Source organism: Anolis sagrei, chromosome 3 (genome assembly GCF_037176765.1).
Source record: "Anolis sagrei isolate rAnoSag1 chromosome 3, rAnoSag1.mat, whole genome shotgun sequence".
Classification (NCBI taxonomy): Eukaryota; Metazoa; Chordata; class Lepidosauria; order Squamata; family Dactyloidae; genus Anolis; species Anolis sagrei.
Window position 1 is genome coordinate 4712562 of NC_090023.1, and position 27968 is coordinate 4740529.

Below are 27968 nucleotides of genomic sequence, written 5' to 3' on the forward strand. Positions count from 1 at the left end.
TCGCATGCCGAGGATTCCACCCTGTAGCCCCATTTCTTAAGATTGGCTCTGCATCTCGTGGTGCCAGAGCGCAATCTGTTCAGCGCCTTCCAAGTCGCCCAGTCTTCTGAGTGCCCAGGGGGGAGTCTCTCTTCTGGTATCACCCATGAATTGAGGTGCTGGGTTTGGGCCTGCCACTTTTGGACTCTCGCTTGCTGGGGTGTTCCAGCGAGTGTCTCTGTAGTTCTAAGAAAACTATGTCTTGATTTAAGTCGTTGACGTGCTGGCTGATACCCAAACAGGGGATGAGCTGGAGATGTCTCTGCCTTGGTCCTTTTACTATTGGCTACTACTTCCCGGCGGATGTCAGGTGGTGCAATACCGGCTAAGCAGTGTAATTTCTCCAGTGGTGTAGGGCGCAGACACCCCGTGATAATGCGGCATGTCTCATTAAGAGCCACATCCACTGTTTTAGTGTGATGAGATGTGTTCCACACTGGGCATGCATACTCAGCAGCAGAGTAGCATAGCGCAAGGGCAGATGTCTTCACTGTGTCTGGTTGTGATCCCCAGGTTGTGCCAGTCAGCTTTCGTATGATGTTGTTTCTAGCGCCCACTTTTTGTTTGATGTTCAGGCAGTGCTTCTTGTAGGTCAGAGCACGGTCCAAAGTGACTCCCAGGTATTTGGGTGCGCTGCAATGCTCCAGTGGGATTCCTTCCCAGGTAATCCTCAGAGCTCGGGATGCTTGTCTGTTCTTAAGGTGAAAGGCGCATGTCTGTGTTTTAGATGGATTAGGGATCAGATGGTTTTCCCTGTAATAGGCAGTAAGAGCACCTAGAGCTTCGGAGAGCTTCTGTTCTACCATCTCAAAGCTCCCTGCTTGAGCAGTAATGGCACGATCGTCAGCATAGATGAAACTCTCTGTCCCTTCTGGCAGTGGCTGGTCATTTGTGTAGATGTTGAACATGGATGGAGCAAGCACGCTCCCCTGAGGCAGGCCGTTGTTCTGTTTCCGCCATCTGCTTCTCTGGCCCTGGAACTCAACAAAAAAGCTCCTGTTTTGTAGCAGGTTTCCTATGAGGCAGGTGAGGTGGTCGTCCTTTGTGATACTATACATTTTTCTCAGGAGGAGGCGGTGGTGCACAGTATCATAGGCTGCTGACAAGTCTATGAAGACAGCTCCTGTGATCTGCTGCCTTTCAAAGCCATCTTCTATGTGCTGCATTTGGTACTAATATTGCGCTATGCTAATAATATAATATATTGTATTTACATATAACTTGTAAGCCACTCTGAGTCTCCTTCGGGGTGAGAAGGGCGGCATATAAATGTCGCAAATAAATAAATAGAATTAATATAATTATTGTTGTTGTTGTTGCTGTGATTTCCCCATATGACAAGAGTCTAGCCCCTATCATGCAACGATATAATAAACATAGAGGAATGATTATTATCATTATTTATCTATTATTATTATATTGTTGCATGATTATTATTGTTATTATTATTGCTATTATTTTGCAGTATGATACAGGACTCTAGCCACTATCATGCAACAATATAATAAGAATATAATAATTATTTTTGTTATTATATATATATATATATATATAATTATTATATATATATATAATATAATATAAATAATAATACAGTAAATAACTACTGTAAGTTAAATATGTTATATATAAAAATAGAAAATATTAATTAAATATATATAAATTATATATAATATAATAATAAATATAATATAAATAATATATATGGTAAATAAAGAATACTGCAAGTGAAATAAATACATTATATATAAAGAAACAGAAAATATTAATGAATTAAATATATATAAATTATATATAACATAATAATAAATATAATATAATACAAATAATAAATATGGTAAATAAATAATACTTCAAACAGAAAAAAATAATTAATTAAAAATAAATCAGTTTTTAACAAAAATGTAAATTAAAGTCATGCTTGCCTTATTTATTGGATTTCAATGGCTTCTCTGTGTAGTAATCCACAAGCATGTGGACAATTTCAACAGAAAGGAGGAAACCATGAAAATGAACAAAATCTGGCTACCAGTATTAAAAAAAACTCTAAAATTAGAACAGCACAACAACAGAGAGGAAACAAACAAGGACATCTAATCACCTCTCAACAAAAGATTGCTCCAGGCACTGCCAGGCAATCAAATCAGTTGAAACATTCACACCTAGCTCCAGCAGACAAGAGTCCTTTGTCCCACCCTGGTCATTCCACAGTTATATAAACCCAATTTTCCTAGTTCCAACAGACCTTACTACCTCTGAGGATGCTTGCCATAGATGCAGGCGAAACGTCAGGAGAGAATGCCTCTAGAACATGGCCATATAGCCCGAAAAAAACCTACAACAACCCAATCCCAAGCACTTCCCTCTAGCCACCCTATCTCCCAACCATTCCCATCCCTAAAACAGGTAGCCCCATCCCTTGCATACCTGAGTGCAAATCCAAACTCTCCCTGGAAGCCTTGGCCCGCCTTGCAGGAGTGTTTTAATACCTTCTGGCCTTCCTATTGCCTTTGGCGAGGCTCACCTGTGGCCAGCCAAACTCCCAATTATCAGGAGCGCAGCTGGGATGGATTTCTGATTTCCAAGGAGCAGGATCCAAAGATCAGCCTGGAGGCCTTTGGTCAATGATTGCAGAAAGAGAGACACAGAGCAATTCCTTGGCAGGAAAAGAAGCGTTTCCCTTTCTCCTCCCAATAACGAAGGAAAGACCTTAAAGACCACTAAAGGTCATTTCTGGACATCTGGAAGCACTGACCGCTTCATAGAATCAAAGAGTTGGAAGAGACCTCCTGAGCCATCATCCAGTCCAACCCCATTCTGCCAAGAAGCAGGAATATTGCATTCAAATCACCCCTGACAGATGGCCATCCAGCCTCTGCTTAAAAGCTTCCAAATAAGGAGCCTCCACCACACTCCGGGGCAGAGAGTTCCACTGCTGAACGGCTCTCACAGTCAGGAAGTTCTTCCTCATGTTCAGATGGAATCTCCTTTCTTATAGTTTGAGGCCATTGTTCAATTGCGTCCTAGTCTCCAAGGAAGCAGAAAACAAGCTTGCTCCCTCCTCCCTGTGGCTTCCTCTCACTTATTTATACATGGCTATCACCATATCTCCTCTCATCCTTCTCTTCTTCAGGCTAAACATACCCAGTTCCCTAAGCCGCTCCTCATAGGGCTTGTTCTCCAGACCCTTGATCATTTTAGTCGCCCTCCTTCAAACTGTCCAAACTCCAGCCGGGACAAAGCCAATCAATTCCATTATTCCTACTGCTTTTCAAGACTGGATCTACACTGGTCTATTACAAGATATCTCACAATTTTTGTGCTTGGGTTGAGGTCGAACCCAGAACTCCCTGCCTTCAAGCTGATCTGACCTGCAGCAGGGAGTTCCTCAGTTCTCCATTGCCCCGCTTGGGCCAACCTGCATGAACGTGGCCACAGCAGCAGCTGCAACCCAGAAGCCTTCTTATTACTTCACGTTCTTCCCCCTCCTAACATTGTAACTAATCCCCCCAATAAAAGTATCAATTAATTGTAACCTTTTTTCTCTCCACGGTGTTACTTTGTGTCTTTTTATGGCCTCTAATCTCTCTCTGAATCCCACTGGAGCATTGCAGCGCACCCAAAGACCTGGGAGCCCTGACCTACAAGAAGCACTGCCTGAATGTCAAGCAAAAAGTGGGTGCTAGAAACAATATCATACGAAAGCTGAGTGGCACAACCTGGGGATCACAACCAGACACAGTGAAGACATCTGCCCTTGCGCAATGCTACTCTGCTGCTGAGTATGCATGCCCAGTGTGGAACACATCTCACCATGCTAAAACAGTGGATGTGGCTCTGAATGAGACATGCCACATTATCACGGGGTGTCTGCGCCCTACACCACTGGAGAAATTACACTGCTTAGCCGGTATTGCACCACCTGACATCCGCCGGGAAGTGGCAGCCAACAGTGAAAGGACCAAGGCAGAGACATCTCCAGCTCATCCCCTGTTTGGGTATCAGCCAGCACGTCAACGACTTGAATCTAGACATAGTTTTCTAAGATCTACAGTGACACTCGCTGGAACACCTCAGCAAGCGAGAGTCCAAAAGTGGCAGGCTCAAACCCAGCACCTCAATCCGTGGGTGATACCAGATGAGAGACTCCCCACTGGGCACACAGAAGACTGGGCGACTTGGGAGGCGCTGAACAGACTGTGCTCTGGCACCACGAGATGCAGAGCCAACCTCAAGAAATGGGGCCACAAAGTGCAATCCTTGACATGTGAGTGTGGAGAAGAGCAAACTACAGACCACCTGCTACAATGCACCCTGAGCCCTGCCACATGCACAATGGAGGACCTTCTTGCGGCAACACCAGAGGCACTCCAAGTGGCCAGATACTGGTCAGAGGACATTTAATCAACTACCAAGTTTGCAAAATTTGTGCGTTTTTAATCGGTTTCTTTGTTTTGTTCTGTTAGAAATGTAATACAATGGTATGGTTGCTGATGACACGATAAATAAATAAATACCTCTCTCTGCATGAACCTTTCCTCTCCTGGGCTGCAGATGACTGCCGACCCACCCGGGCTGCAATTTCTGCATCCCAGGGAGGCCAAAACTGCATTCCCTTAAACCGCGGATACGGAAACCCATCGGGTCCCCGTATCCGCGAGTCAACGAATCGCTTCGAAATTGGTGTCATTCTTCTCCTGGGAGAATTCTAAGACTAATGGCTATATTGGTTTCGCTCCACTAACCCCTCCCCGACTCTCAAACCTCGACCTGGAGTCCAGCTGTTTCTCTGAAGACACTGCCTCATTGCCACCATTTTGTGGATGCCCAGGGAGCCTGCCGATCCGGGGAAACTGTCACGGTCACCCCATAGGATCCCCAAGATGTCAGCAGGCCACCTGATTGGTCCTTGCTTCCTGGCAAAGACCACTAAATTCTTGCTCGATATCAGGGTTGTTAATGTCATTTCTTAATTGGTTCTATCACAAAAACATGGGAAAAGTTTATTAAACTGCAAAAACTTTGTTTTTGTGGGACATCCTCCTATAGCACATTTTGCAATACTTAGACGATCCCTTGTAATCTGAGGATGATAGTCGTCCAAGTGTAGTATCTTGGCAGGTGGCTGTGGAGCCCTATTCTTGACCCGCATGTTCTCTCGCAGTGAGGGCATCGGTTTCCAAGTGGAAGGTGGTCCCAATCAGAGTTGGCTTGACACCCCTTCCTCTTGGCACGTTTCTCCCTTTCGCCCTTCATTCATGCCTTTTTGAATTCCGCAGCACTGCTGGTCTCAGCTGACCTCCAGTTAGAGCTCACAAAGGCCAGGGCTTTCCAGTTCTCTCTCAGTGTCTATGTCACAGTTTTTAAGGTTGGCTTTATGCCCATCTTTCAATCTTTTTTCCTGCCCACCAACATTCTGTTTTCCATTCTTGAGTTCGGAATAGAGCAACTGCTTTGGGAGACGGTGGTCAGGCATCCGGACAGCGTGGCCGGTCCAGCGGAGTTGATGGTGGAGGACCATCGCTTCAATGCTGGTGGTCTTTGCTTCTTCCAGCATGCTGACATTTGTCTGCCTGTCTTCCCAAGAGAGTTGAAAGATTTTTCGGAGGCAATGCTGATGGAATCATTGTAGGAGTTGCATGTGACTTCTGTAGACAGTCCACATTTCTTAGCAGGGTTGGGAGGACAATAGCTTTATAAACAATCCCCTTGGTATCCCTATGGATGTGCCGGTCCTCAAACACTCTCTGCTTCATTTGGAAGAATGCTGCACTTGCAGAGCTCAGATGGTGTTGTATTTCGGTGTCCATGTTGACTTTTGTGGAGAGGTGGCTGCCAAGGGAGCAGAAATGGTCAATGCTTTCTAATGTTACACAATTAAACTGTATTTCTGTATTCTGTAAGCTGAAAGAGCACTTTGTTTTTCTCAATGTTCAGTGAGAGGCCAAGCGTCTCGTATACTTCTGCAGAGGTGTTTCGAGTCGCTTGTAGGTCTTCTTCTGAATGAGCAGAAATGTTGTCGTGACCTTGATTTTGTCTTTCAGTCTGCTGAAGTTGATTAGCTTGCTATCTATCCGATATATTATTTCCACGCCGGTGGGAAGCTTCCCATCAACAAGATGAAGTATCATACTGATGAAGATGGAAAATAAGGTTGGGGCAATGATACATCCCTGCTTGACACCTGATTCCATCTTAAATGGATTGCCTTGGTGATTTGATCAAGGAGGAGGTTTACAAACAAATATATAATATTGTACTTGTGTGTGTATACATACATACACACATACTGTATACACACACACATATAGAAGTACAATGTTATATACATCAAGTGAGCTGCCCCGAGTCCCTTCGGGGAGATAGTGACAAGGTAGAAATAAAGGTTAATTAATTAATGTGTGTGTATGTATAAATATAAATATATACTATTATACTTGTGTGTATGTGTGTGTATGTGTATATATATAATGTAATGTTCGTTTGTGGGATTAACATAACTCAAAAACCACTGGACGAATTGCTGCCAAATTTGGCCACAAGACACTTACTAAGCCAAGGAGTGACCATCACTAAAAAAAATGAGTTTGTCACTTGGGAGTTGTAGTTGCTGGGATTTATAGTTCACCAACAATCAAAGAGCATTCTGAACTCCACCAGTGATGCAACTGAACCAAACGTGGCACACAGGACTCCCATGACCAACATAAAATACTGGAAGGGTTTGGTGGGCACTGACCTTGAGTTTGGGAGTTGTAGTACACCTACATCCAGAGAGCACTGTGCACTCAACAGTGATGGATTGGGACCAAATTTGGCACAAATGTCCCATATGCCCAACTAGGAACACAGATGGAGTTTGGGGGAAATAGACCTTGACATTTGGGTGTTGTAGTTACTGGGATTTATAGTTCACCTACAATCAAAGAGCATTCTGAACCCCACTAACGACAGAATTGGGGCAAACTTCCCACACATAACCCCCATGACCAACAGAAAATACTCAAGGCCATCCAGTCGAACTCCCTTCAGCAGGGCAAGAAAACGAAATCAAAGTCCTCCTGACAAAGAGCCATCCAGCCATCGATATAGATAGCTATATATCATTCACACACAGAGAGAGATATAGTATCATAGATTTGAAAGGGACCCCTAAAGAAGGACAATGATATGTTGCATGTTCCAGAGTAGGCAAACCAGACACACTCCACATCAACACTGCCAAAGAAACAGCAAGAAATACTGTTTACCCACAAGCATACAGAAATTACATATATTAGAAACCAACACTCTCTCATTACTTTATTTTCCAGATCACCAGACTGGGCCACATCAATGCGTGGCAGGGGACAGCTATATATATATATAGAGAGAGAGAGAGAGAGAGAGAGAGAGAATCATAGAATCAAAGAGACCTCATGGGCCATCCAGTCCAACCCCATTCTTCCAAGAAGCAGGAGAGAGAGAGAGAGAGAGAGAGAGTATACAAACACATATAGAAGTACAGTGATACACACACACACACATACAAGTACAATATTATATATTTATACACACACACAAACACTAATTACGAAGGGACTCGAGGCAGCTCACAAAAGCACTTAAGGTGCAAACATGTAAAGTTGTAAATACAAAATACATTATAGATAGATAGATAGATAGATAGATATACATAGATGCATAGATAGATACATAGATATAGACTTATAAACAAAGTATTCAGATAAAACACAATATGAAACAAACTTGGACTATACATAGTATTATAAAACAATACTAAATTACATTCCCAATTCTTTGGCAACTAATTTTCAATTGTGATTTTAAAATAAGGAAAGAAAATAAGAGTATGGCATTTTAAAAATATGCAAAAAATAATATATTTGCTTGTTTTCCTAAAATGAATGAAATGTTTCAGCCTTTGGTCCAAAGCTCCCCCTAGAGGCCATTGCGTTCAGTACACACACACTCTCTCTCTCTCTCCCTCTCCCTCTCCCTCTCCCTCTCCCTCTCTCTCTCTCTCTCTCTCTCTCTCCTGCGCATGCGCTCTGCAGAAGCTCTTTCCTCTATTTCCCAGTCCCTCTGTGACGACTGACTGCGCAGGCGCAACAGAAGGGAGGAGCCGGGTTACGTTTCTACACTTTCACACACGCTCCGACAGGGGGACAAAAAGGGAGCCGTGTTGCGCATGCGCGCAGGGAGAGAGCGAGAAAGAAAAGCACTTCCTATCAACATTGCAAAGCAGGCTGGTCCGAGAGGAAGCGCTTCCGGGTCTCCGCCATTGGGAGGTGAGAATGAGCGCGAGGCGGGAAAAGGCCGGGCCTCTGCGTCGAGGTCGCCTGGCTGTTGTTGCCTGGAGGCACCCTCTGCTTGGGAGGTAGAATCATAGAATCCTAGAGTTGGGAGAGACCTCATGGGCCATCCAGTCCACCCCCATTCTGCCAAGAAGCAGGAATATTGCATTCAAATCACCCCTGACAGATGGCCATCCAGCCTCTGCTTAAAAGCTTCCAAAGAAGGAGCCTCCACCACACTCCCTCCGGGGCAGAGAGTTCCACTGCTGAACGGCTCTCACAGTCAGGAAGTTCTTCCTCATGTTCAGGTGGAATCTCCTCTCTTGTAGTTTGAAGTCATTGTTCCATTGCGTCCTAGTCTCCATGAAAGCAGAAAACAAGCTTGCTCCCTCCTCCTCCCTGTGGCTTCCTCTCACATATTTATACATGTCTATCATATCCCCTCTCAGCCTTCTCTTCTTCAGGCTAAACATGCCCAGCTCCTTAAGCCGTTCCTCATAGGGCTTGTTCTCCTGACCCTTGATCCTTTGAGTCGCCCTCCTCTGGACACATTCCAGCTTAGAGTCAATATCTCTTTGTTCCTTGTCCTAATCGTTTTGTGCTTTAGCCTTGCAGATCTTTTCCCTACAGGTGTTGGCTATTTGTTTGAATTCTTCTTTGGTGGTTTCTCCCTTTTTCTACTTCTTGTGCATGTCTCTTTTGTGTTTTTGCACAGTTAGAAGTTCTTTGGACATCCATTGGACATCCATTCTGGCTTTGCACTTGTCCCATTTTTCCTCTTTGATAGCCCTTTTTCCACATGGCTATCATATCTCCTCTCAGCCTTCTCTTCTTCAGGCTAAACATGCCCATCTCTTTAAGCCGCTCCTCATAGAGCTTGTTCTCCAGACCCTTGATCCTTTGAGTCGCCCTCCTTTGGACACATTCCAGCTTGTCAATATCTCCCTTGAATATATGCCCATCCAGCCTCTGCTTAAACACCTCCAGAGAAGGAGGCTGCAGGCTTGGTTTAAAAAGAACCTTGGAATTATTGGACCTTGGTCACAACTACTCGAATGTGATCCAGCAGTGCAATGCTGCAGCAACAAAGGCAAATACCATTTCAGCCTGCATTTCAGGATCCCCCGGTGGCACAGTGGGTTACACCCCTGTGCCAGAAGGACTGAAGACCGACAGGTCACAGGTTCAAATCTAGGGAGAGTGCAGATGAGCTCCCTCTATCAGCTCCAGCTCCTCATGCGGGGACATGAGAGAAGCCTCCCACAAAGATGATAAAAACGTCAAATCATCGGGGCGTCCCCTGGGCAACATCCTTGCAAATGTCCAGTTCTCTCACACCAGAAGCGACTTGCAGTTTCTCAAGTTGCTCCTGACATGACCAAAAAAAAAAGCCTGCATTAATAGAAGCATAGTTTCCAAGACTATACCATACATCAAGGGAACCAAGATGAAGAAACACAGCCTACAGACCCAGCAAGAAAATCCAACAAATGTTACGTTCAGCAAAAGATAAGAGAGATCTTCTCTTCCATCTGAACATCTGTGAGAGCCATTCAGCAGTGGAACTCTTTGCCCCAGAGTGTGGTGGAGGCTCCTTTGGAAGCTTTTAAACAGAGGCTGGATGGCCACCTGTTAAGGGTGCTTTGAATGCAATATTCCTGCTTCTTGGCAGAATGGGGTTGGACTGGATGGCCCCTGAGGTCTCTTCCAACTCTAGGATTCTGTGACTCTCACCTCTGCAGGAGTCCATTGTATACTGTGCATCTGTGCACAAGTCAACAACGCAGCATTGCCCAGGCATGAATCAAAGAACATGAAAAGCACTGCAGACTGATCCAAGCAGAGCATGTCATGAACCAACCTGGGCACAGAATATTATTTGAGAACACAGAAATGCTGGACCACTCCGACAGCCATCATGCCAGGCTACACAAAGAAGCCAGTGAAATCCACAGGAAGCAAACGGACAATTTCAACAGAAAGGAGGACACTATGAAAATGAACAAAATCTGGTTACCAGTATTTAAATAAACACCAGAATCAAGACAGTAAATAAGGAACACGATTCAGAAACAAGAGAACTCCAGACAGCAAGCAATCAAGTGCTAGTTAACACCTCCCAAACAGAGGATGCTTTCAGGCAACAACAGCCAGGCAACCTCTATACAAACTTCCTCACTGAATGACTCTGCAGCTGTAAGGCTACTCAATGCTAATCCAGTTTGCCAATCACAACATTCACACTTGCTTCAAACATACACAGGTTCTTTCTCTAACCTTGGACATTATTCTCCTTCTCTCTCTTGCCCACAGGAAGACATGTCCACGCTGTTCCCTTCCCTCTTCCCAAGGGTCACGGAGTCGCTCTGGTTCAACCTCGACCGTCCCTGCGTCGATGAGAACGAACTCCAGCAGCAGGAGCAGCAGCACCAGGCTTGGGTGAGACCCAGCGGAGAGGGAGACACAATAGACAAGAGGCAGACTTCGGTGTTGCCATTAAAATTCCATGAAGCAGAACTTCCCCCAGAGAGTTTCAGCTCTCCAAAGGTTCTTATCGTCCCAGTGGAGTTTTGAACTCTTTGGGGAAAGTCCTCAGAGGCAAACTTGGACTGTGTCCACACTGGAGAAGTAGTGCAGCTTGGCACCATATGAACTGCCAGGGCTCAGTGCTATGAATTCCTATGACTTCAAGGGTCTGGAGAACAAGCCCTATGAGGAGCGGCTTAGGGAACTGGGCATGTTTAGCCTGAAGAAGAGAAGGCTGAGAGGAGATATGATAGCCATGTATAAATATGTGAGAGGAAGCCACAGGGAGGAGGGAGCAAGCTTGTTTTCTGCTTCCTTGGAGACTAGGGCACGAAACAATGGCTTCAAACTACAAGAGAGGAGATTCCATCTGAACATGAGGAAGAACTTCCTGACTGTGGAAGCCGTTCAGCAGTGGAACTCTCTGCCCCGGAGTGTGGTGGAGGCTCCTTCTTTGGAAGCTTTTAAACAGAGGCTGGATGGCCATCTGTCAGGGGTGATTTGAATGCAATATTCCTGCTTCTTGGCAGGGGGTTGGACTGGATGGCCCATGAGGTCTCTTCCAACTCTTTGATTCTATGATTCTATGACTTGTAGTTTGCCTATGGTCAAATTCTGGTGGACATTCACCATAGAATTACGAGGGTTGAGTGAAAAGTAATGCCTCCACCTTGATAACTCCTCAACAGATGGCAGCACTGGCATGTGGCAGGTACTGGCTTGTTCAGTAGAGTCTCCTCTACAGTTCCATTTTGGTGGGAAGCCTTAGCATTGAACGGTTGTGTTGTTAAAGTGCGAAGTATGGAACCCTGCACAGGCGGTTGGTCAATGTGATTTAAGCAACGTGCAGTCATTGAATTCTTGACAGCATAAGGTGTCACCCCAAAGGGGATTCATCAGGGAATGCAAGCTTTTTATGGTGATTGTGTTGGTGTGAGTACTGCATGTCATTGAGTGAGTAAGTTTAAAGATGTTGAGGTGGGAACATCTGACTTGTGTGTCAAACAAAGAGTTGGATGTCCTGTGACAGCAACCACCAAGTTTCACAAGCAAAAGGTTGATAGATTGATTCAGGACGATCGTCATATCACTCAGAGAGAAATTTCAAGCGTAATCGGCATTTCACGAGAACGTGTGGGTCACATTATTGCTTTACTTGGCTATCGGAAGATCTGTGCACAATGGGTACCCAGGATGCTGAAAGCACACAGACTTGAAACTTCAGAGACTGGATCTCACCACCGTATGGCATCCTCCATACAGTCCAGATTTAGTATCGCCTGACTTCCATCTGTTCCGATAATGAAAGATCTACGGGGACATCATTATGCTTCTGATGAAGACGTTGATGAACTGTGAGATGCTGGTTGCGGAAACAGAGTGCCGACTTCTTCCACGACAGCTTCAAAAAACTTGTTCATCGTTGGCAGAAATGTATCCAATTGTCCAGTGATTATGTGGATAAGTGAATAGTGGTCGTTGAATAGCACATTCTAAGGATTATTTCTGCATTGGATATATTAAAATATTCCCATCCAAACCCAAGTAACGAAGGTGGAGGCATTACTTTTCATTCAACCCTTGTATCACTTGAGAGAAGTGTTCTCTCAATTAACAAAAAATAACGTGTATTGTCAAAAGCTTTCACAGTCGGAATCACTAAAGTGTTGTGTGCTTTCTGGGCTGTATGGCCAAGGTGTCCTAGCAGCATTTTCTCCTGATGTTTCTCCTTCATCTGTGGCTGGCATCTTATGGTAGTAAATCTGATGGTAGTAAAGCAACCCTGAGGGGGGAAAGGAAAGGGCCTGAGGATGTTAGGAATTGTGGGTGTTGCAGTCCAAAACACCTGGAGGGCTGAAGTTTGCCCAGGCCTGTGATATAAGCATTTAAGGCTGCTTGCTTTAATTTATATCACCACCTCCAGTGGTGTAATGTAATATAACCATTACCGATTACCGTATGTTGATTATATGGATTAGAAACTAGCCTAGCGAGAAAAATCCCCCCTCCCCAAAATATCTTGAGCCAGATCTTTGAAATCCATTGATATCTCTGTATGTACCCATTTATTTATTTATATATTAGTTATTTATTTACAGCATTTATATACCGCTTTTCTCACCCCTTCTTTTCCCAGCTGCAGAGCATAGCTGAGAAGGACAATAACTTGGTCCCGATTGGCAAACCGGCCTCAGAGGTAATGACCATCTCTCAGGATGCTTGGGCTTTCCTTGGGTTGAGAGTGGTGGGTTTGGGGGTCTCTACCTCATTCGGGGGACTAACTTGGGTCTCGTTTGAAGCATCAAAGCAAACAAGAAGCATTCTTCCCTCATTTATTTTTATTTATTGTTTCAGAAGCAAATTGAGGGCACAGTTATAATGTATTTAAAAACACAAACAAAGTTTGTTTATTTATTTATCGTGTCAGAAGCAACTTGAGAAACTGCAAGTTGCTTCTGGTGTGAGAGAGTTGGCCGTCTACAAGGACGGCTGGATGTGTTGCCATCCTCTGGGAGGCTTCTCTCATGTCCCTGCACGAGAAGCTGGAACTGACAGACGGGAGCTCACTCCACTCCCTGGATAGTGTCTGAAGCAACTTGAGAAACTGCAAGTTGCTTCTGGTGTGAGAGAATTGGCCGCTTGCAAGGACGTTGCCCAGGGGTCGCCTGGATGTGTTACCATTTCTGCGAAGCTTCTCTCATGTCCCTGCATGAGAAGCTGGAACTGACAGACGGGAGCTCACCCCACTCCCTGGATTTGAATCTCCAACCTTTCAGTCAGCAGTCCTGTCGGCACAAGCATTTAACCCACTGCGCCACCGGAGGCTCCATAATGCATTAAAAAATCCCAAAGTTAAAAATTTGGCATTATACTAAATGTCCTTTGACCAGAAGCTGGCCAGTTGGAGTGCCTCTGGTGTCGCTGTGAGAAGATCCTCCATTGTCCATGTGGCAGAGCTCAGACCGCATTGTAGTCAGTGGTCTGTGGTTTGCTCTTCTCCACACTCACATGTTGTGGACTCCACTTTGTGGCCCCATTTCTTAAGGTTGGTTCTGCATCTCAATGCCTTCCAAGTTGTCCAACTTTCTGTGTGCCCAGGAGGGAGTTTCTCATCCAGTTTTAGCCACTGATTGAAGTTCCTGATTTTAGCCTGCCACTTTTGGACTCTCGCTTGCTGAGGTGTTCCTTCAAGTATCTCTGTAGATCTTAGGAAGCTATTTCTTGATTTAAGTTGTTGGCATGCTGGCTGATATCCGAACAGGGGGTGGGCCAGAGATGGCAATGCTTTGGTCCTTTCATTACTGGCTGCTACTTCATGTGGTGCGATACCGGCTAAACAGTATAATTTCTCCAGTGGTGTTAGGTGTAGACATCCTGTGATAATGCAGCATGTTTCATTAGGAGCCACATCCACTGTTTAACATGGTGTGATGTATTCCACTATATAGATACACAAAAAACATATACACAGACTGGGCCACAGCAACCTGTGGCAGAAGATGGCTAGTTTTGTATAATTTATAGATTATTTTCTTATCTGCGCTTCCCTACCTGCCTCCCGGCCCATCCCAAGGGCACCAGCCTGACTCCCTGGCCTCCACAGACCCTGGCAGAGCCTCCAGTGTCACACAGGCATCAGCTGGCCAGGGAGGCAGGACTTCCACACCGCACCTCAGACCACCTCACTTCCGGGGTCCCTGGCCTCTACTGGACATAAATACTTTCTATTTTTTATTTTTAATTAATATTTTCAAAAAGCCACAAAACAGCAAGTCTGCTAAAAGCGAACCACGAAGTACCGATTGAACACTGTATCGGCAAATAATGTGTGCAGATCCCAGTAAGGTGGCCTTTTACAACAAGATTAGTACACAGCAAACAAGATCACTATCCTGGTTGTTGTATTGGATCACACATTGGACGCTTCCCAAGTGTCTTGGATTGTGTGATGTATCGGCGAATAATGCGTGCAGATCCCAGTAAGGTGGCCTTCTGCAGCTGGCAGATGGTTATCTTATCAGCGCTGATTGTGTTTAAGTGCAGGCCAAGGTCTTTAGGTACTGCACCCAGTGTGCCCATCACTACTGGGACCCCCTTGACTGGCTTGTGCCAGAGTCTTTGCAGTTCGATCTTGAAATCCTCATATCGTGTAAGATTTTCCAGTTGTTTCTTATCAATTCTGCTGTCACTTGGAATTGCACCATCAATGATCCATATTTTGTTTTTTTCTACGATCGTGAAGTGAGGAGTCTTGTGCTCTAAAATTCCATCAGTTTAATGTGTTCATTTTTCATAATTATTTCAGGCTTGTGATCCAACCAGTTCTTTGTTGCAGACAAATGGTATAATAATAATAATAATAATAATAATAATTATTATTATTATTATGAGTTACTCTGCTGCTGAATACGCATGCCCAGTGTGGAACACATCTCACCACACTAAAAGAGTAGATGTGGCTCTTAATGAGACATGCGCCCTACACCACCGGAGAAATTACACTGCTTAGCCGGTATTGCACCACCTGACATCCGCCGGGAAGTAGCAGCCAAAAGTGAAAGGACCAAGGCAGAGACATCTCCAGCTCATCCCCTGTTTGGGTATCAGCCAGCACGTCAATGACTTAAATCTAGAAATAGTTTTCTAAGATCTACAGAGACAACCGCTGGAACACCTCAGCAAGCGAGAGTCCAAAAGTGGCAGGCTCAAACCCAGAACCTCAACCCAGGGCTGATACCAGATGAGAGACTCCCCCCTGGGCACACAGAAGACTGGGCGACTTGGAAGGCACTAAACAGACTGCGCTCTGGCACCACGAGATGCAGAGCCAACCTCAAGAAATGGGGCCACAAAGTGGGGTCCACGACATGCGAGTGTGGAGAAGAGCAAACCACTGACCGCCTGCTGCAATGCAACCTGAGCCACATGCACCATGGAGGACCTTCTTATAGTAACACCAGAGGCACTCCAAGTGGGCAGATACTGGTCAAAGGACATCTAATCAACTACCAAGCTTGCAAACTTTGTGTCTTGTTTGTTTGTTAAAAAATGCAATACAACTGTTTGGTTTGCTCCTGACACGATAAATAAAAATAAAATAATAATAATTATTATCATCTTTATTTATACCCTGCCTTTCTTCCCATGCATACCCAAAGGCGGATAACAATCCCACACTAGACACGATTGCAAAGTGCAATACAAAAGTTAATAAAACAAATAATAACAATGTGGTTAAAAACAGAATTTAGGTATAGTAAATACACTTAAAGTGGCCAGAAGGTCAGCTGCGATGTTGCCTTTGCCTCAGCAGACTTACGACGAGGAGGAAGAGGAGGATGACGAGGACGACGAGGACAGCGAGGAAGACTCGGAGGACGATGAGGACATGCAGGACATGGACGAGATGAACGACTACAACGAGTCCCCCGACGATGGGGAGATCAACGAGGTTTGTGGGGAGAGGGTTAGAGGATGGCCAAGGCTTCTTTCCTTGCTGGGTCATGAACCTGTGGGGTCCAGCAGAGAAAGAAGGGGCTCTTTTCAGGCCCAGAGAGCAGCCAAGGCAAGCTGTGTCTGTGTCATGAAATGGGAAAGCAGGTGGAATCATCTTCTTTGCATGGCGTTTCAAGGGGTTGTTGTTGTTGTTATGATGATGATGCTTGAAGTGCTGTGCAGTTTCCGGTTTGTATGGTCAATGTGTTCTCGCAGCATTTTCTCCTGACATTTCGCCTGCATCTGAAGCTGGCACTTCCAGAAAGATCAGATGGTAGTCAAGGAAGTGGAGTATATATAGAATCATAGAATCAAAGAGTTGAAAGAGACCTCCTGGGCCATCCAGTCCAACCCCATTCTGCCAAGAAGCAGGAATATTGCATTCAAATCACCCCTGACAGATGGCCATCCAGCCTCTGTTTAAAAGCTTCCAAAGAAGGAGCCTCCACCACACTCTGCGGCAGAGAGTTCTACTGCTGAACGGCTCTCACAGTCAGGACGTTCTTATGGAATGTTCAGGGTGGGAGAAAGAACCAATATCTATAGGGGAAAGCAGGTGGAATCATCTTCTTTGCATGGGGTTTCAAGGAGTTGTTTTTGTTATGATGGTGATGTTTGAGGTGTCGTGTGGTTTCTGGTCTGTATGGTCAGTGTGTTCTCGCAGCATTTTCTCCTGACGTTTTGCCTGCATCTGTAGCTGGCATCTCCAGAAAGATCAGATAGATCTCCAGATGGATCAGATAGATAGATCTATCTACCTATACAGAGGACAGCAAGTCTATATAAATAAAAATGTAATGTTCGTTTGTGGGGTTAGCATAACTCAAAAACCACTGGACAAATTGACACCAAATTTGGACACAATACATGTATCAGGTCAACGAGTGACCATCACTCATAAAAACACTGAAAAACACAGCATAAGTGACTTAAAAAGCCAAAAAACAAAATTACATTACAACGCATGCACAAAACCACATATATAAATGCAAACATACAGATACACACACAAAACACATATACACAGAGTGGGCCACAGCAGCGAGTGGCAGGGGACGGCTAGTCTATATAAATAAAAATGTAATGTTCGTTTGTGGGATTAAGAGAACTCAAAAACCACTGGACGAATTGACACCAAATTTGGACACAAGACACCTAACAACCCAATGCATGTCCTTCACTAAAAAAAAAAATGATTTTGTCATTTGGGAGTTGTAGTTGCTGGGATTTATAGTTCACCTACAATCAAAGAGCATTCTGAACCCCACCAACAATGGAATTGAACCAAACTTGGCACACAGTTCTCCCATGACCAACAGAAAATACCGGAGGGGTTTGGTGAGCAACGTCCTTTGGTTTTGGAGTTGTAGTTCACCTACATCCAGAGATCACTGTGGACTCACACAATGATGGATCTGGACCAAACTCTACACGAATACTCAATATGCCCAAATGTGAACACTGGTGGAGTTTGAGGAAAATAGAATCTTGACATTTGGGAGTTGTAGTTGCTGGGATTTATAGTTCACCTAAAATCACAGAGTATTCTGAACCCCACCAACGATGGAATTGAACCAAACTTGGCACACAGTTCTCCCATGACCAACAGAAAATACTGGAAGAGTTTGGTGAGCAACGTCCTTTGGTTTTGGAGTTGTAGTTCACCTACATCCAGAGATCACTGTGGACTCAAACACTGATGGATCTGGACCAAACTCTACACGAAGACTCAATAGGCCCAAATGTGAACACTGGTGGATTTTGGGGAAAATAGAATCTTGACATTTGGGAGTTGTAGTTGCTGGGATTTATAGTTCACCTACTATCACAGAGCATTCTGAACCGCATCAACAATAGAATTGGGCCAAACCTACCACACAGAACCCCCATGTGGGCCACAGCAATGCGTGGCAGGGGACGGCTAGTATCATATAAAAACACATACTAACAGGTTTTATTATGCTCATGCCTCTTTCTTCCTCTCTTTCCCAAGGTGGACATGGAAGGGTCTGAGCAAGATCAAGACCAGTGGATGATCTAGCTGTCTTTGATGCACAATGATGCATCCTTGCAGCCTCGTTGTCCTGCCAGGGAAAGGGAGAGGGGCCACTGTTGGCAAGGCATCCTGCCTGGTGCATATGGTCCCATCCTGCCCTGCCTCTTGCCCGGAAAGACTAGCCTCATTGCCTTGGATGTCCTTCGATGCTCCGCTGTAGAACACTTTGGGCTGGCTGAGAATATCTGTGAGTAAGACAACATACAGGATTCTATGTTTTTCATCCAGACACAGAGGATATGTGTAACAAAAGCCACTTGTATTTATTATTTCTGTGTTTGTGCTGATTCTGCTTTTGGTGGAATACATTTTATGAATAAACCTGTTTCTTACCTGGAGTGAGTTTCTCTTTCTCTCCAACGTTCTGCAGTTCACATTTACTATCACAGTTGTATTTATTATTTACAGTTATTTACAGTATCTATATTCCGCCCTTCTCACCCCACAGGGGACTCAGGCCCGATTACAATGTACATATAGAATCCTAGAGTTGGAAGAGACCTCCTCGGCCATCCAGTCCAACCCCATTCTGCCAAGAAGCAGGAATATTGCATTCAAAGCACCCCTGACAGATGGCCATCCAGCCTCAGTTTAAAAGCTTCCAAAGAAGGAGCCTCCACCACACTCCGGGGCAGAGAGTTCCACTGCTGAATGGCTCTCACAGTCAGGAAGTTCTTCCTCATGTTCAGATGGAATCTCCTCTCTTGTAGTTTGAAGCCATTTCTCCGTTGATGTCCAGGGTGGAAGAAAGAACTCTTGTCTGTTTGATGCAAGTGTGGCAACCTTGATTAGCATTAGCATTGCAGCTTCAAAGCCTGGCTGCTTCCTGCCTAGGTGCATCTTTTGTTGGGAGGTGTTAGTTTGCCCTGAATCCCCCAGGCAGCAACCAGCCAGGCTTTGAAGCTGCAAGGCCATTCAATGCTAATCAAGATGGCCAATGGCAACACTGACACCTACCTCGAACAGACAAGAGTTCTTTCTCTCACCTTGGACATCATTCCACAGATATACAAACCCCACAAGGCCATTCAGTGCTTCTGGAACATGGCCAGACAGCCCGGAAAACACACATTCCTGACCAAGAAATGTTTTATGTGACCCCAGATGTACAGGTTTACAAAAATAGGCATAAATGCCAAGCTGTTGCATCCCAGACCTGGAAAAACCTATGATCATCACACCATGCAAAAGTCCAGTAATATAAGCAAACAGGTTTATCGCAAACACACATAAAAGCATATAAAACGTGGGAATAAGAAAAGGAAGCTATATAATCCAAAAAAGGTTTAGCAACAGGTGATAACCAAACAGTAATCTCAATGTATTGTCGAAGGCTTTCATGGCTGGAATCACTCAGTTTTTGTGGGTTTTTTTGGCCTATATGGCCTCTGAGGAAGCTTGCCATAGATGCAGGCGAAACGTCAGGAGAAATGCCTGTAGAACATGGCCATATAGCCCAAAAAAACCCACAAGAACTGAGTAATCTCAATGTCTTACAAAGTTCCAGAGGTGACAAGGTCCAGGAACAGCCAGAAATCACAGATACAGCGTAAGTTCATAAGCAAAAAGGTATAACTAGTAAAACTTGTTACATGATCAGAAACATAGAAAACTTCTAGGATTAAAATCCAAAACCAAGGCTTGACTTGAACCAAGAACCCAGGCTTAGCTTCTCACTCTAACAGAGTGTTGCCTGACCTGCCTTTAAAGTAAACAACTTGTTTAATAGACACCCATGAAAGCATTACGTCTTCCGTGAATTTTCTCCCCAGCTTTCCCAAGTAATCTCTCAGACCGGCGTAATCTATATTTGGCTCTGATTTGCAGACAAAGACTTTTGTTGATCTCTGAGACTACAGGTGGTTTCTCCTGAGAACATTCCTTATCACTCAGCTCTTCACTTGATTCCTTATCTGTTGTTGCTAGTTCTAACTCCTCGGACTGGTCTTGAAGCCGGCACTTTCCGAGCCAGTTTTCTCACCGGGAGAAACATCATTCCCCAGACCTGAATTTCCCAGACTTGAGCCTTTGTGCTACAGGAAAGCCCACAATCCTCTCTAAATCATCAGTTAAACCATCAGCCTCTGGCTGATCTACTGCACAAACATTTAGTGATAACAAACCAGCGTTTGCAATGCTTGCTAAATGGGCTGGTTTTTAATGAAGTGTACCTTTTGTTGTTTTTGTTGTTAGATACTCAAGCAGTTTTGAAATCAAAGTTGAGTGCAAAGTTGAGTAAGACCCTTCCAAGACTGCATTCAATTTGCATCTTTATGTCTGCATGGGGTCAGACTAGATGACCTTTGGGGCTCCCTTCCAGCTGAGCAGATTTTTAGAAGGAGTCTCCATCTTTGGAAGTTTTGAAATCAAAGTTGAGTGCAACTCTTCCAAGACTGCATTCAATTTACATGTCTCTGTGGCAGAATGGGATCAGACTAAATGGCCTTTGGGGTTCCCTTTCCAGCTGATCAATTTCTAAAAGGACAACAGTTGAGTTCAACCCTTCCAAGACTGCATTCAGTTTGCATACCTCCATGGCTGCACAGGGTTGGACTAGATGGTCTTTGGGATTCCCTTCCAGCTGAGCAATTTTCTAGAAGGACTCTCCATCTTTGGAAGTTTGAATGGGACCCTTCCAAGACTGCAATCAATTTGCATGCCTGTATGGCAGAATAAGGTCAGATTAGATTACCTTTGGGGTTCCCTTCCAGCTGAGCCATTTTCTCAAAGGAATCTCCATCTTTAGAAGTTTTCAAACTGAGTTTTAATGAGTCTATTCCATCTCTGCATTAAATTTGCATGCTTCTATGGCAGAACAGGGTCAGACTAGATGACCTTTGGGGTTCCCTTTCCAGCTGAGCATTTTTCTAAAAGGTCTCTCCATCCTTGAGAGTTTTGAAATCGAAGTTGAGTACAATCCTTCCAAGACTGCATTCAAGTTGCATGCCTCTATGACAGGAATAAGGCCAGACTAAATGACCTTTGGAGTTCCCTTTCCAGCTGAGCAATTTTCTAGAAGGACTCTCCATCTTTGGAAGTTTTGGAATCGAAGTTGAGTGCGACCCTCCCTGGACTGCATTCAATTTACATGTCTCCATGTCAGCATGGGGTCAGACTAGATGGCCTTTGGAGTTTGCTTTCCAGCTGAGCAATTTTCTAAAAGGACACTCCATCTTTGGAAGTTTCAATGGGACCCGTTCAAGGCTGCATCAGTTTTGCATGCCTCCATGGCAGGAGTGGGTTCAGGCTAGATGGCCTTTGGGGTTCCCTTTCAGCTGAGCAATTTTCTAGAAGGACTCTCCATCTTTGGAAGTTTTGAAACTGAGTTTGAATGGAACCCTTCTAGAATGGATCTGTTTTGTATGGCTCCATGGCAGGAATGGGGTCAGACTAGATGGCCTTTGGGGTTCCCTTCCAGCTGAGCGGTTTTCTAGAAAGACTCTCCATCTTTGGAAGTTTAAATGGGACCTTTCCAAGACCTCATTCAATTTCCATGCCAGAACAAAGTTAGACTAGATGACCTTTGGGGTTCCTTTCCAGCTGAGCAGTTTTCTAGAAGGACTCACCATCTTTGGAAGTTTGAATGGGATCCTTCCAAGACCACATTCAATTTGTATGCCTCTATGGCAGAGCAAGGTTAGACTAGATGACCTTTGGGGTTCCTTTCCAGCTGAGCAGTTTTCTAGAAGGACTCACCATCTTTGGAAGTTTTGAAACTGAGGTTGAGTATGACCCTTTGCATGCCCCTATGGCAGAACGGGGTCAGACTAGATGGCCTTTGGAGGACCCCTTCCATCTGAGCGGGTTCATCACTCCCTTCCTCCTCATTCTTCCCCAGTGTAGGTGAGCTGCGCCATCCCGTCGGGAATGGCCCGGAAGTACTGGAGGCTGGTCCGGTGCACCCTCCACTTGTACTTCCCGCAAGCCTTGACGTATTGCAGGAAGTGGGGGGCCCCCGGGAAGATGACGTTGTCAGCCAGGATGGTGGCCCCTTCAAGGAGAAGGCCGTGGGCTTCCAGCAGCTGCAGGTCGCGCAGGTAGCAGCGCTTCCAGTGGTCCATGAAGACCAGGTCCACACGGAACAAGCCATGCTTCTCCTTCAGCTGCGGGATGACCTCTTCCGAGGAACCCACAATCAGCTCCACCTGGATATATAGACATATGAGGGAGAAGAAGGAAGGAAGGAAGGAAGGAAAGAGAAGGAATGAGAAGGAAGGAGAAAGAAAGAGGGGAGATCTATTAACATTTTGATACGGGTTAATGGCATCAATGAGCATAGTAGCGGGAGCCACAAAGTTTATTTGTGTTGCAACTCAGAGTAAGCTTCACCTTGCTTCCAAACACCACCACACAAGAGCTGTAGTTTTATAGTTTATTGAGGAAAAAGTCCAAGTCAAAAGAAAGAATAAGCATTGCAAAGTTCCAAAGATTTAGGTTAAATGCAGAATATAGTTCCAAAGATCTTCAGGTAAAAACAAAAGGCACAATCCTATAAGCAAAGTTCAAAACAGAGTCCAAGATACAAACAGTAAATCAATTGCCTCAAGAATCAAAATGCAAGAAATCCCAAGCGTGCTGCTTTCGTTGGGGTTCAGCCTGATCCTGATCTGTGTGAACAGGATTCTCTGATAGTTTTTCCAACTGAGCAAGCTCTCCCTGACCCTGACAGTGTGGAATCTGTTGTTGATGCAGAGGTCAGTGGGGATGAAAACGAAACCCAACAGCTGGAAGAGAATGCTTTGGAAGTTAGCCGTGATATCTCTCCACCTGGGGTTTCTAATGAGGACCGAAGAGAACAGATAGTCAGAGATAGATATGTTTCCCAGTCTCTACGAAGGTCACAGCGCTTACAGCAGAAAGAGGCCCAGACAGAAAAGTCAAGGGGCGTTTCTAAGAATAGCTTCTTTGGTTTAAGAGGGTTCCTGCCGGGTGCTTCTTTAGGTCAAGCAACGTTCGGGACTGTGGCTGTGCCTTGGCAGAATTCCTGTGTTCCATGGCCAGTAATCCCAGAGGCTTCTAGTTTCCAAGTTCATGGTTAGTAAAAGGCTAACAGACTCCTGGTTATTGTTTTGTGGCTTTTGAAGTTTTGCTCAAGTTCAGAGATCCTATTGATTACTGTGTTTTTCTCTGGCTTTTTGACTCTGCATTTACCTTTCTTTTGTAACCAGCTTTTCATCAATAAACAAGGATTGCTTTTCCTACAGTCCAGAGTGGTGGATTTAATCTTATGGTCTTGTTTCTTGAACTGGGATGCAACAGCTTTCCAGCTAAGGTTATTCCATGGAGCTTTCAGGCTAACAAGCTACGTCGAACTGACACTTTCTCTTCGTTTGCAAGAAGCCTAAATATCTTTCTAACATGAAAACATTATGCCCTCACCAGCATGAAAGCATTGCGATGACCTTTCCCCGAGCTGGCTTCTCGTCTGCCGACCATGCAAGAACTCCACCTGACCCGCAAATCAAGACGGGCTTGTCGGGTCATGTCACTATCAAGGCTTTCTGCACTTTTATTATCAGCGTGGGAAGGAGGCAAAGGCCTCTCCACCTGTTTGCTATCTACTTCGTTCAAATTCCTTTCTTCTGAGAACCGCTCTGTCGACTCTGCACTGTCTGTGGGAGCCTCAGAAAAAGACCTAGAACCAGGCCCAGAGATCTGAGGCACAGAAGGCACAGAAAAAGAGCCAGGAATCTGAATCCCATCATCCTCATCATCAGAGAACATCTCAGCCACAACAGTTTGGTTGACTTTATATAGACCAGACATGGGCCAACTTTGGCCCTCCCTCCAGCTGTTTAGTCCCTCTTACGTTGATATTATCTAAACCACTTTCTCAAGGGTGGCCACTCAGGGATCCTATCTTGTATGCCTTTCATTGGGGCACTGAAGTGGTCACTCTGTGAGAGGCCTTCAATGCCCAGAAACAGACCAGTAGCCATTTGACCAGTTGCAACATGGCAACAATGGTCCCTACTCACAAGCTCAGTGATGTTTTGGTCTAGCTCAGGCCTGCATAACCTTGTAAAAGGCCAAGATATTCCCCAAAAACCCTTCAGTATGAGGCTGGGGAAGGGCCTGAACTCACTTGTGGGCCGCAGGGAAGGCTTCTGTGAGGCATATCCAGCCCGCGGACCATATTACATAGTGCGGGCCCACTCTATCTGCAGCTTGTGGAGACTTATGAAGGGTCTCCCTGTGGTCTTCCCCCAGCACTCCTCTTAATGATGGAGCCACTGACCGTATCATCGTCGAAGCCAGCCAGGCGGATGACCTTCTCAGCCACGGCAGCCTTGCGGCTATCCATCTCCACAGTGTAGACTCGGGCGCCCAACGGCAATGCCTGCGCAATGACCACAGTACCGTAGCCACAATAGGTGCCCAGCTCCAGGACGGTCAGTGGGGCCTTTTCGTAGATGAGCCGCTCCAGGATCTTGGCTAGAAGCAGATAGGAAAGAAAGGTTCGGGGAGGAAAAGTGGATCATAAATACAGGCCATCTCCAAGTTGCAAACATCTGACTTACAAACGACTCATAGTTAAGAACGGGGCTGAGACTGAAATTACCCAGATTCTGTTTCCTAGCTGTAGTGATCTCGAGTATCCAAAATAGTTAGTAGGGATAGGAGATCTCCATTATAGTGAGTTTATTTGACCAGGTAAACCCATTGTGAACAAAGGAAGTGCCACGCCACTCCTCGGTCCGATTTCTGCTTATATAAACATTCTTAACTTTCTTCCGTTCTGTGCCACAAGCTCCATAAAGCCATTATGTAATCTTGTAGCAGCAGATGGGAGATATAATAACAAAAGAGATCCTTTCTGGAGAAAGAAAAGTACGGCTTTATTTCCAGCTGGGACTCTGGTGAGGAGTTGTGTCCAAAAGCAAACCAGAGGTTTGCTTTTGATAAATGATAAAGGCGTTGACTTTCCCTTTTATACACTTCAAATGCAGGCAAACAAAGAAACATGCTTCTACATATGAAACATCATCACTGCGTCACTTTAAGCATCAAAGAAATATCAAATTCTATCTTCCAACATGCGAAAGGCATGTCTCTGTGTTTCTTTCTAAATAGCAGCATACAGCTTACATTCATCAATCAAGGGGCCTACTTTGACCTGTCAGGAGGGAGGGGGATAGGCTCCTTACTTAGAAGTTAGAGGTTCTATTGTACCAGTTTTCCTTCTCTGTCCTGCTGGCTTTCTTACACAGAGAGAACCTGATTTTTCTATACATTTCAGTGCTTATAAAGTACATACAATATATAAATAAATCAATATCAATTTTTCCAATATCTCCCCATCAATCTTTTATTGCTGTGAGCATGCATATTGAGACCCATTATGTCAGTGCTAGCTAATGAGCCTCCTTGTTTATTCCCATCAGTCTATGAGAAGATTTATGGCCTTGCTGTGTTTTCCTTCCCTACTGCAGCACCCTGTGCTTAAGCTTTGAAGTCTTACCAAAACAACTAGTTAAATCTGTTCTTCTGAAGTTCCATGCTGGTTCAAGCTACCCCTTCTTAACTAAAACTAAGTTTCAGGTGAGGCGCAGAGCAAGGATCAATACCAATTGGCAATATTGTTAAGCTATTATGCAAGATTCTCCACTTTGGCAGAAAAAATGAAATGCAAAGATACAGAACGATGCCTGGCTCGAGAGCAGTACGTGTGAAAAAGATCTTGGAGTCCTCTTGGAGTCCTCATGGACAACAAGTTAAACATGAGCCAACAATGTGATGTGGCGGCAAAAAAAGCCAATAGGATTTTGGCCTGCATCAAGAGGAGCATAGTGTCTAGATCCAGGGAAGTCATGCTCCCCATGCTCTATTCCGCCTTGGTTAGACCACACCTGGAATATTGTGTCCAATTCTGGGCACCACAATTCGAGAGAGATATTGACAAGCTGGAATGTGTCCAGAGGAAGAGGGCGACTCAAATGATCAAGGGTCTGGAGAACAAGCCCTATGAGGAGCGGCTTAAGGAGCTGGGCATGTTTAGCCTGAAGAAGAGAAGGCTGAGAGGAGATTTGATAGCCATGAATAAATATGTGAGAGGAAGCCACAGGGAGGAGGGAACAAGCTTGTTTTCTGCTTCCTTGGAGACTAGGACGCAGAACAATGGCTTCAAACTACAAGAGAGGAGATTCCATCTGAACATGAGGAAGAACTTCCTGACTGTGAGAGCCGTTCAGCAGTGGAACTCTCTGCCCCGGAGTGTGGTGGAGGCTCCTTTGGAAGCTTTTAAACAGAGGCTGGATGGCCATCTGTGGGGGGTGATTTGAATGCAATATTCCTGCTTCTTGGCAGAATGGGGTTGGACTGGATGGCCCAGGAGGTCTCTTCCAACTCTTTGATTCTATGATTCTATGATTCTGTTTCTGTTTCCCCGGATGTTCTTAAGAAAAGAAGCTTTTCTACGGGATGAGTTGGTCTATGTCCTATAGTTTAGCTTCCTTATGAGAGACTGCCCAAAAAATGGCTCCTTTCCCTCCCAGAGCCCTGAACAAGGGGCGGAACCAAAGCTTAATTATGATGGACAGGAGGCCTGCCTTATGACTGCAAACAGATAACAGAAAGAAAATAAAGTTGGAGCTCCTGGTACAGCCGTACCAGCACACAATTAGTTGATTAATGCCTGTTGGCTGAGCTATATTTGAGCTAATTAGTTCTTCATCTTGGGTGAAAGGGAGCCACATAGATGGCTGGACCACAATACATTGGTTAAGTAGTTGAGTAGTTAAAATTAAGCAATCACTGTTAACAAGTTTTTTGCATATTTGTTAAGCAAAAGCAAATAGCACAGGTTTGAGTTATTCCAAGTGATGTCTCTTCACTACCTTTCTGTGGGCCCAGGTTGCTGAGGTACTCGCAGTGGGCGCTCCACTGGTCGAAGGTTTCCAGGATGTGCTGGGGGTCCCCGGGGATGGCGTGGGTCAGCAGGTACTGGAAGGCGCGCTCCTCTCGGGGGATGCCGGTCAGGAAGTCCCGCAGGTGCCGCACCAGGACCGCCCGGTAGAAGAGCAGAAAGTAGTGCCGGTAGCGGATGAGTAGCGTGGCCACGAAGGGCAGGAAGGCCAGTGCCAGTGCCGGGGACACCATCCCTCCACCACCACCTGTGTCCTCAGGTGACCCTCAGACCTAGCAGGAGGCACAAAGGGGACATTCAGGACGTCCTTCCCTTGCCCAGCACCTTCCTGTCATCTCAGCAGAAGGACAGTGAGCCATGCTATGTCTCTTGTAATGGTTTGGAGGATAGCATGAAGATACTCTTAAATTGGCCAGTGACTTATTGGGCTCACTGGGGTTGTATTAATTGATTGTTGGAGCTATATACCAAGACAAATAATAATTTTATTAGATCGGCTATCATAAAAATTTGGCAGAAATATAAATCAAAAGCAGTTCGAAAACATGCAAATGTGAGTAGATCAATAGGTACTGCTCCGGCGGGAAGGTAACGGCGCTCCATGCAGTCATGCCAGTGGCCACATGACCTTGGAGGTGTCTATGGACAACGCTGGCTCTTCGGCTTAGAAATGGAGATGAGCACCACA

The 27968-nt window shown here is 45.1% G+C and overlaps 2 protein-coding genes across 5 annotated transcripts; one reads left to right on the forward strand and one right to left on the reverse strand.

Annotated features, from left to right (window-relative positions):
- Window positions 1-8222: 8222 nt before the first annotated feature.
- Window positions 8223-18752, forward strand: ANAPC15 (anaphase promoting complex subunit 15). Of its 4 annotated transcripts, none has more exons than XM_067466434.1 (5): window positions 8223-8330; window positions 10650-10775; window positions 13000-13059; window positions 16174-16314; window positions 18352-18752. In XM_067466434.1, the coding sequence occupies exons 2-5, from the start codon at window positions 10656-10658 to the stop codon at window positions 18397-18399; spliced, it is 369 nt and encodes a 122-aa protein (XP_067322535.1). In that variant the 5' UTR covers window positions 8223-8330; window positions 10650-10655; the 3' UTR covers window positions 18400-18752. The 4 variants fall into 4 exon arrangements, with proteins under 4 accessions (XP_067322535.1, XP_067322534.1, XP_067322532.1 ...); XM_067466433.1 differs by lacking the exon at window positions 8223-8330 and adding an exon at window positions 8337-8419; XM_067466431.1 differs by lacking the exon at window positions 8223-8330 and adding an exon at window positions 10039-10532.
- Window positions 18753-22238: 3486 nt separating this feature from the next.
- On the reverse strand, window positions 22239-27513 carry TOMT (transmembrane O-methyltransferase). The gene is made up of 3 exons (XM_060767163.2): window positions 27252-27513; window positions 24653-24849; window positions 22239-22559 (listed from the first exon to the last, which is right to left on the reverse strand). The coding sequence occupies exons 1-3, from the start codon at window positions 27511-27513 to the stop codon at window positions 22239-22241; spliced, it is 780 nt and encodes a 259-aa protein (XP_060623146.2).
- Between the last annotated feature and the right edge of the window lie 455 nt (window positions 27514-27968).